At 39.9% G+C, this 10319-nt stretch overlaps 1 protein-coding gene across 20 annotated transcripts in view; it reads left to right on the top strand.

Moving 5' to 3' along the window:
• Positions 1-3833: 3833 nt before the first annotated feature.
• The window catches only part of LOC110486474 (nuclear factor 1 X-type-like), a 174858-nt gene continuing 168372 nt past the window's right edge, over positions 3834-10319 (top strand). For 12 of the 20 annotated variants that reach the window (XM_036941187.2, XM_090196646.1, XM_090196670.1 and 9 more), the window contains exon 1: positions 3834-4904. In XM_036941187.2, coding sequence (XP_036797082.1) covers positions 4902-4904 — 3 coding nt within the window. In that variant the 5' untranslated portion in view covers positions 3834-4901. The remainder of the gene's footprint in view (positions 4905-10319) is intronic. The other 8 variants (XM_090196662.1, XM_090196640.1, XM_090196644.1 and 5 more) reach the window with 3 other exon arrangements.

Here is a 10319-nt window from a genome sequence, read left to right as displayed (position 1 = left end):
CAGACAGACTGGGGATAAGGTATGCATGAGAGAGAACTGTTGCATTGCTGTTTTAAAGAACTGTGTGGGAATAGGTGAAGCGAGTGTGCGTAAACAGACCTTTTTTGCCCTTCCGTATAGAAAGTTACGGGCCTACAGTACCTTTGGGGGAGAAACAGGCGGTGAATTAGGCTGCCGGTCTGCGGCTCTTTCAGCCAGTGCCCGTTCGCAATACCAATGTCAGCATTCCTAGACACGCCGTTGTCTAGTGGAACTTTTGTTTCCCAGTTTTTTGTAAAGCTCAAGCCGAGAATACTGGGCAAACTGTAGAGAAACGGAAGGGAATCAAAGTAAAGTCCCTGGATAGTGCAGGAGAGCGCGAGAAGGAATTGAATAATGGAATTGGGAAATAAGGGCTTACACTTTACAACGCTGCCTGAAAATCCATTTAAATTTTAATGAGAACCAGATAGCATGAGCTACAACTATAGGCTACCTCAAGAGCAACACTGTTTTACTTTATGCCGGGAATGGATTGTGAATAACAGTTTGAAGCATTTGGGCTCCATCAGAAGCACAATTTTATTTCTCGGCCGTGGCTGTGCAACGAGAACAGTGGCTCTTTAGTTGTTGGCCTATGCTCACTATATGCCTACAGTACTACGACACATCACGCACGCTGTGACCTTTGTTTGGGCCTAAATCTTTTGTAATTATTGTTAGAAATTATAAACGACTTTAGAACATGCTTAAAAACTCTTAAATCACAACTCTTCATTTCTAAACACAGACATTTGGGTTCGCGGAGCAGGTGAAAGTGCGGAGAGCAGGTTTTATCACTCCAACGGTTGAGTAATAAAACGAAGCAGATGCGTCAGGCCCAGACCCTACTTCGGGTTTTTCCGGATTGGTTAAAAACGTGTTTGAGTTGATGTAGGTCTATTTATTTCTCCAGAAATAGAAGGCTACCTATTTTATTTATTTTATCGAATGGCCCTCTTTGACTTAATCATTCTATTAACTGAACTTCTGGATGAGTTTTTGTTATGCACCCATTAGTGTGCCGGCAGGTGCATGAGTCTATCTGCTCTGCACTTCATATAGCGAACACAGTAAATTTGTTGTTTGTAATATATACATCTTATTTGTATTATTCTATATCAGTGTGCAAAAATGCTGTTTTTACATTTTGAATAATTTCACATGCAGGGAAGTGAAGTTTGACATTAATCTATATGAGAAATCAGACCACAATGGTTTGTCTTCAACAGAAATAAATAATTTTGTGCTATTACATTGTTGCCTATATCTAATCGTTTAGATAAGTAGGCTTATCGCGAATTCAGATTGCAGAGGCATTGAGAGCCTACATGTGACAGACAACTACAACTATAGATGAGGAAGATGTGGGAAATCAGGATATGATACAATGCTTCGCTTTACTAAGTTGCTTAGCCTATAGGCAAATCATGAACGAATAAAGTGCTGAAATAAAATATATACAATTCTCCAAGCGAATACCAAGGTTAGGATGATGATCATAGGCGTGACGTCTTGTTTGATGTTCGCACATTGACGGGGCGGCAGGGTAGCCACTTGGTTAGAGCGTTGGACTAGTAACCGAAAGGTTGCAAGTTCATATCCCCGAGCTGACAAGGTACAAATCGTTCTTCCCCTGAACAGGCAGTTAACCCACTGTTCCTAGGCCCTCGTTGAAAATAAGAATTTGTTCTTAACTGACTTGTTAAATAAAGGTAAAAGGTAAAAATTACAAAAGGCTGAGAATGGCCATTGTCACAAACAGGCCTAGTTTTTCTTTACACATTTGATTGTATAGGTCTAGTTGTATCATATCTTCTGCCTTATACTTTTCATATTCTTTAGGCCTAGAACAAAATAATTATTAGTCTTAAAGTTAACTGCCTAAACTGACACCTGACACAAGTTTTGAAACAAACTTTAGCACCCATCAATTTAAAGAAAAGTTTTTCTTTTTATAAAAAAAAGTTACTAAAAATAATAATTTTAAAGCAGATAATGGGGAAAAAATATTTCGGCCTAATATCAATACAGCTTAGTTAAATGTGACAGACATGTTTTAACACGTATTATTCGGTTGCAAACCACACTAATATGTAGATGTATGACATAAAACATTCAAATAATAAAACACATTTGTATTTTTGTGTTTTTTCCTCAATGCCTAAATGACATTAAATAGACTAGGGCAACATACATTCCGGAATTAATAAAACTAAATCTAACCTAATCGAACCTGAATTCTGGAGTATTTTAGATTATAATTTGAATTGGATGCAGCCTATTATTGGACATGCAAACTGTCTGTTTAAGTATCTAAAATGTCATGCAAATCAACCACTTTTTAAATCTATGAATACACTTTTAAAATATCCAAACGGTGTCATTGGGAATACGCTGCGCTGCATTTATTAATGTAATCCATTTCCTTCTAAAGCAGAATTGTATGGTGGTAAAAGTATTTTCTTGTAAAATTAAACAAGTGTCATTTTGATCTTGCCATATCCAGTCTCGTTAGAATGAAATCTTATTAGTTTTTTTCTTTAAAAGTTACTGTATTCGAAGAATTACAGGCTTCTGACATTATATGGCAGAGCATCATTGAGTCTGTGAAATTACAATGCAGGAATTTCGACTGAGAAGCCAATAAATAGGTACTTCCAAGGATGATTAATAAAAATACAAGTGATTAATGGTGATAATAACAATAAATTCATGTATATATTTATATTAATCAGTGTCTAATACTAGCCTAAAAATAATATTACAGCAATTGCAATAATATTGGTATTAGTTGTTTCTTTCTGTTATTGCTGTATCTGTATCATCATCATCATCATCATCATCATCATCAACATCTGCTCTTCTCCAGCTATTAGATTCTCCTGAAGTTCTAAACCTGCAGAAGCCATAATACGCTCTGACACTAAATAACAGCTTGTGTTTCTCATGGGTCTTTCTAAATATAAGGTCATAAACTTATATTGCGGAAGAGGAGATGAACAACCAGTTAGCGTATTGGAATCCCTTGGGCACGCTCATACTTTGTGGCATCACAACACTTGCATCTTCTTACCTTAAAGGTCAACGCAGAAATGTGTTGGAATAAAGGAATATTCTATTAAAGTCAAGTCCTATTAAATGTCAAATGAATTTCATTGCCCACTATTGTTTGATATAACACCACAGTGATTTGAACAGGGTGCAAAAATGATCAGCCTCATCAATCCGTGCACCTGTCCCGTTCCTGCTCTAGGCTAAGGCTACATTAAGAAATAATAGTTTGCTTACAATAGTTGGCTAAATGTGGATGAATTCTGTAGAACATTTAGTGGAAGTAATTCTGCAGCCTACAAAACTGGTGGTAAATCCCCGTTTAATCTCGTCCTTCACTGCAAGTCTGAGAAAGTTATTCCAAACCTGCTCTGTTCTTACTAAAACGCATAAACAGGACCGTGACGGTCACACATGGGGCATATTATTATGTTGAAAAAGGTGTCCTTTTATATTAATCTAGACTACAAAATATTTTCATATAGCTTACTGTGGCCTCATAACTGCCAGGCCTTTACTGTCAAATTGTCATCGTTGTAAAATATTTGGCATGACTAGCCTAAATAAACATGTAAAAATCTAAGAAACATCCCTGCTTGCAGTGTGCACTGATTACATCTTTGTTTTGGATAATGATTAAATGTTATCTAGGCCTAATACCGTTAAGAGAGGTTTGTAACTTATAGTTTATATCATTGACCAATGTTAAAATGATTTGGATTTTATCATACCACCTCCCTCTCTGCTCTCCCTCCCTCCCTGCGTTCCCGCTCTGCCTCTACACTGTAGCCGGTGAGTGGTAATCCCCTGCCGTCCACGGTTTACTCTGAGTCCGTATTTAATTCATCTAACCCCCAGCTGCCGTCCTGGTTACTCACTGAGCACGACAGACTGTGAACCACTCCGTTTATTAATAATTCACCAGCCCTCCACTTCTCCGGCCGCGATCCACTGCTGCGCCTCGGTGCGCTCTGGGCCGCCACAGCACTTTTTTTCTGGGTTTATTACACTTTAACAGCTGTTAACTCCAACTATTTCATTCACTCGTCATATGTACCGGGATTAGCGTATACATATGCGCGTTCTCGTGAAGTCGCCTGGCATAGTGATATGATCAAGTATCACCTCTCTCCAAAACTTCCAACATCTATGGTGCCAGATCTGGTACTAGTTGTGGTCTCCTTTTTTTTTTATATCTCGAGTAAATGTGGGCATTGAATAACAAGTGAAGAAGAACCAAAGGGAATTCCATTTTTGTATTGTTTTTTATTAGGAGGACCAGAGGATGAGGATAACACAGAGTTCATTTGAGGCACACAGAAGCAACAGCTGATTTGTGAGCGCGTAAGTAGAGTCTACTTACTGTCGGCCCCTTGCAAAGAGAGACCTCTGCTCTGTTACTTGGGAGCTGACGATACGCTAGCATCGTGCACGGATTTGCCTCACTGGGTATTCCGTGAACAGAGCGGACGGAAGGGATGGCGCACTGACAGGCGACCAGAGCAAGTCCTCACAGCTCCGACAACCGCCGCCCGTGTTTTCATGGAAGTCCCACGCGTGAATAGCGGACATAAACACCCCGAATGAAGCCGGGAAGTGGTTGACTTGGATAAGCCGTTTCCCTTCCCTTTCCCTGTTGGAGGAAACAGTAAAACTACAATTTAAAAAAATGTTCTCCGGCCCACAGGCCGTCCCGTATTAGGGTTATTTTGCTTCCGGTATCAGAAGAAACGAGTAGTTTTCTCTCTCCCACACTTTTTTTGGAAGCTGAACTTTTTTAGAGTTGAAAATGGGTATTTGAGACTGTTGGCACATTTCCCTGCTCCACAATGGTACGTGCTGTGTAAATCAATAATTTGCTCTTTTATGTATCTGAAAGCTTGTAATCATCTTAATGTTTTGTTTAAACAGGAAAAACATGACGCTAGTGCATCAAAAACGATTAATGATTACCCCCAAAGTTATCTTGAGTGGTTTAAGGAGTAATACCGTACTTTAAAGTTAACTTTGCACTACCCAAACTCATATTGATACTGTATGGGATTTTATGTTAAATCATATATAGAAGTGGGTTATATTTGAACAAGGATAACGCGGATCATTTATCTTCCTTTATCCTCCACTCAACCACATTCCCCGGGCAGTTGAGCTGCTTCCAGTCATTGCAGCTCGTGGTCATGCTGTCGCCCCCTTATTGAAAAGCAGAGCACGGCTCTCCACCAATAAAGCATCTACTTTGATGTATCTATATTATACACAAAGTCAAGGCAGCGTTGCACAATCCAAACGCGTCAAGAAATTGAATAAGCAGTAACATAAAAGCCGAATTCACCTAATGTGAATAGTCAACGAGCGCATTTACTTTTTGGTTTATAAGCGCATTTTGGCTACTGTTTATAGGGGACGTTACCCTAAGTGTTGGAATTTATTGCTGAAATCAATGTTAGTTGTGGAAGATAATTGGCGAGACTGCTTTCCACTCGTGCTCTGTTGTTAAATATTATCTACCGGTATAACGTCTTACCGACGGCTGCGTATTTACGCATAGCTGTAAAGGCTATTCACTGAATTCAGGGCAGTAAGGAGAGCACAATACCATTCTAATAACCACTAGACCCACCAAGTCCACAGCACTGGCCCTTGTGATGGATGGCATGTTATGATATTGTAATGGAGAGTTTAGTTCAGTAGAGGTTAATTTCCTCTATGACTTGAAACATTTAACATGAGTTTCTTGAGAACAGTATAAGTAGGCCTAGACCAAAACAAAGTTTGATACAATCTTTACACAGTAAAACAATGGGGTGAATCATGTCTCTAAGACTGTCAAGTAAAACTACCAGACTCCTGATTAAATGTAAGCACAAAGGACATCTATTCTGGTCCTTTATTTGTTTTGTGTGTTTTCCCAAAGTAGTCCAGTTGCGGGATATTGGGTAGAAGTGGACTGCTATTAGGTTCTACATTAGTCATGGAAAGTGTTACTTAATGAAGGTCCTTGACCTTCAGCTTGATCTCTTGGCATAGGATCAGTTGAGTTGGCCATTTTGTGTACATTGCCTATTGAGGAACCACTGACATGTCGATTCCTACAATTCTATTTGCACATGAATATGGAAAAGTATTTGTCTGAATAATTATGTGTTTACTTGCAAACTGGAATGGCACTAGTCCAAGTAGCTCAACAGTAACTTAATATAAAAACAACATTCAGGACAGGCCTCACATGGGGTTATGTTTATTTGTTTTTCAGCTACTTAGCAAGTCACCTCTTTTTAATTAAAAGCTAGACAGAATTTCTGCCCAACATATTCTAGACATGTAAACACACATAATCAGTATTTAAGGATGCTAAGGCAATCCTTCAAACTCACCCTGTTCATTGAGTCCCTTCACTTATCAAATATATTGTAGTTTAGGAGTGCATAAATATATGCAGATATTGAAGAATAACATATGCTTTATATGCTTCACAAAGGAATGTATGCTCTCTTTTCTAAGTATTCTATAATGCCGTTCCCTCTATTGACTTCAGGCCCTAAAAGTTGTCTTTTTTAGAGTGCTCCATGGTCTGGCCCAGGGTCAGGATGTGTGTGATTTGTATAAGGAGTACTGTATCATAATCTCAAGGAGCTGTGTAAATTGTTAGGTAATTGTATATCCCACTCTGTAGATGTTGATGTGTATGTACAGAGGGAGCAGCTCACCCCGAGATGATCAAACAGGCGGTTTCCAGGCCATATGTTTTCAACAGCTCTTGTCTGTTGCTGCCAGTGATGTCATCTCTCACTGTGTATATGGGTCCTCCTTTGCCCTTTTGTGATCTGTGGTGTAGAGGCTACCGTATCCTTATTGGCGTTGCAATCCAGATGAATGCTAGGGTTTGTCTTTGTTAAATAAACACTTGGAGGTGGTGATGGCATGCATATATGTCATATTAACCCCTGGTTGTGATCCTATAAAGGGTGCAGAGAGTTGTCTCTCAGTTCTGATCCGAGGTCAGTTTCTCATTTCATTTTATAGGTTTGGTGTCATGTAAGGTCATCTTAGATTAGCAGTTAGGGTAGACTCAAATCAAATCACATTTTATTGGTCACATACTGTACACGTGTTTAGCAGATGTTATTGCAGGTGTATGTGCTAGTGAAGCCATAACCTATGAGGACTATGTACATAGACTATGAACATGGATCAAGTTTTGGTAGCTGTCCATATGCTGCAGAAGTTGTGTTGCATTTTGAGCCATCCTGATTCTTCAGAATGAGACCCCCTGTTTTAGAATGCCAGCCTCAGCCCTTAAAGGCATCTTGCAGGGCCCACTGCAGAGAGAAGAAGATGTCCACATCACACCCATTTTTACATTTTTGTCATTTAGTAGATATTCTTATCCAGAGCAATTTACAGGAGCAATTAGGGTTAAGTGCTTTGCTCAAGGGCACATCAACAGATTATTCACCTATTTTTCACCTAGTCATCTTAGGGATTCAAACCAGCGACCTTTCGGTTACTGGCCCAACACTCTTAACTGCTAGTCAACCTGCTAGGCTACCTGCCACCCCTCACTAACCTGTTGTCCCGCATTCTTGGGCACACATTAAATGTGCATTATATTATAGTGTATTTTTAGCGTCAGACCAAATTGAGATGACGCTGAGCAGGTCATGTAAATGGTATTCAAAATAATGCCCTCAAATGTTTGATATAGTCCAGACTCAACAATAGTGCTATGACCAATGCAGACTGCACACCAACGCTTAATGAGTCATTTCATTCCATTTAGTTTGGAACTGTTTTACAGTCTCTTCTGCCCTCCATGTTTAATTTGAAATAATTTCCCAACAGTTGATGTCTTTTTGCCTCTCTCCAGTTGAGGGTCTCCAATGAAGAATTAGAGTCAACACCATTATTTATTCAATTGAGCTCACAGGCTATTTATCAGTTGAGTTGTATTTGCATATTTCATTTTTCAAAATTTCTTCTGTATTTAGAACCAGGTTGAGTAAACATAATAAACTTGCATCAAATACATTATCCACACCTCAGACTTAAAATGCAATGCAAGAGAAAGGATCAAAGGTAAACCCCAAACAGCCCTACAACAATAAGCAATCTCCAATCCTACAACACACCCTTCTAATTATTACCTTCCCCCCCACCCCCCTCTTACCCCTCACCTCCTGAGATGCAGGTGTAAAATATCCAATTTTTCCAGCATTGTTCCCTGAGGTGCCTCTGGCGTGGACTCACACAACGCACAGAGAGAGATGTTTTAACTTATCCTTTGCCATGAAAATATGCCAAGTGGGGCAACCCCCATACATACAGTCCATAATTATTTGCACCCTTGATCGAGGTGAGCAAAAATGACTGTATAATACAAATACTGAGCAATATTGTATGCTCAAAAAAGGAAAATAAGTTATTATATACTAATACAATTGCTCAGAGAAATATATATATTTTTAAACAAAGTCATTAAAAACAATTCTGAAAAAGATAGGGATCAAAATGATTGGATCCCCTGTTTTCAATACTGTAGAACCCTTCCCATGTTTTCAATACTGTAGAACCTTTCCCATGTTTTCAATACTCTAGAACCTTTCCCATGTTTTCAATACTCTAGAACCCTTCCCCTGTTTTCAATACTCTAGAACCCTTCCCCTGTTTTCAATACTCTAGAACCCTTCCCCTGTTTTCAATACTCTAGGTTCTAGAACCCTTCCCCTGTTTTCAATATTCTAGAACCCTTCCCCTGTTTTCAATACTCTAGATTCTAGAACCCTTCCCCTGTTTTCAATACTCTAGCACCCTTCCCCTGTGATGATAGCCACACTGAGCCTTTTTCTAAAAAGTTTTATGAGATGGAGAACATGTTGGGAGGGATCTTAGACCATTCCTCCATACAGAATCTTTCCAGATCCTTGATATCTTTCATCTGCTCCAATGGACTGCCCTCTTCAATTCAAACCACAGGTTTTCAGTGGGGTTCAAGTCCATTAGAGTTAGTATAAAATCATTTAATTTCCGGGTGGCACAGTGGTCTAAGGTACTGCATCGCAGTGTTAGCTGTGCCACCAGAGACTCTGGGTTCGAGCCCAGGCTCTGGGGCGACGCACAATTGGCCCAGCATTGTCTGGGTTAGGGAGGGTTTGGCCAGTATGGGTATCTTTGTCTCATCGCGCACTAGCGACTCCTGTGGCGGGCCAGGCGCAGTGCACCCTGACCAGGTCGCCAGGTGCACGGTGTTTCCTCCGACACATTGGTGCGGCTGGCTTCCGGGTTGGATGCAAGCTGTGTTAAGAAGCTGTGCGGCTTGGTTGGGTTGTGTTTTGACCTTTGTCTCTCCCGAGCCCGTACGGGAGTTGTAGCGATGAGACAAGATAGGAACTACTAACAATTGGATACCATGAAAAAGGGGGTAAAATTAAAAAATAATAATAATTTAATTTCCCCAAAATGTTACCATGCAAAATAGATCAGGGTACCAATCACTGTGGACTTGACTGTATATCGTTTTGATGAGAGAGACTGTGTGTCTGCGGCATGGAAAAGAAAGCATTTCTGCCTTTGTTTTAGTTGCTGGTCAAACCCACACAGTTACATTGAGCATTCACTGTTCACCAAACATGGGAATGTTAAGAGATCAAATCACAATCAATTGCTTTTGATGAACATTTGAATTCGGTATAACAGCCCATCTAGGCCACTCAATCACAGACATCAAATCACTTTTGTAGCTTTTCAGGTGTTAATTAAGTGAGTCCTTGATACTATATTTGCTCATATGTTGCATATATATAGAAAAAGGGTGGCATATATAATTGACAACATGCTCCATAAAAACACAGAGAAAAGGGAAAAGGGGGCCAGTGCTTCAGGGAGCTACATCAAACAATCAGTGCCGCCTCAAACAAATGATGCCCCTTTTCAAGTGTGAAGGCAATCCATGCAGCAGAGAGGGAGAGAGAGGTTTAACTCTGCTATTCCTTCATCCTTCCACCCCTTCATTCCTCCCTCCTTACAGCAAACCACTGGTCAATCCAACCGCTTTTAGTACTGTAACACCCTCAGGCCTGAGAATAAGCCTCTTTCTCTGATGAAGAGACCGGTATCATTATCACAGCAATAGCCAATATGTGGCAAGCAGAACTACTACTGTAAATGCCTTTGTTAGGACGATATGCCTATGTCCATTAGAAGAGTAAAGGACATACTACAGATGAACCTTGGTCTTCAACAACCTTTGA

This window comes from Oncorhynchus mykiss, chromosome 13 (assembly GCF_057628025.1).
Source record: "Oncorhynchus mykiss isolate SJ-2025 chromosome 13, ASM5762802v1, whole genome shotgun sequence".
Taxonomy (NCBI): domain Eukaryota; kingdom Metazoa; phylum Chordata; class Actinopteri; order Salmoniformes; family Salmonidae; genus Oncorhynchus; species Oncorhynchus mykiss.
The sequence above is the reverse complement of the archived record's forward strand: the minus strand, read 5'-3'. Positions and strand labels throughout refer to the sequence as shown.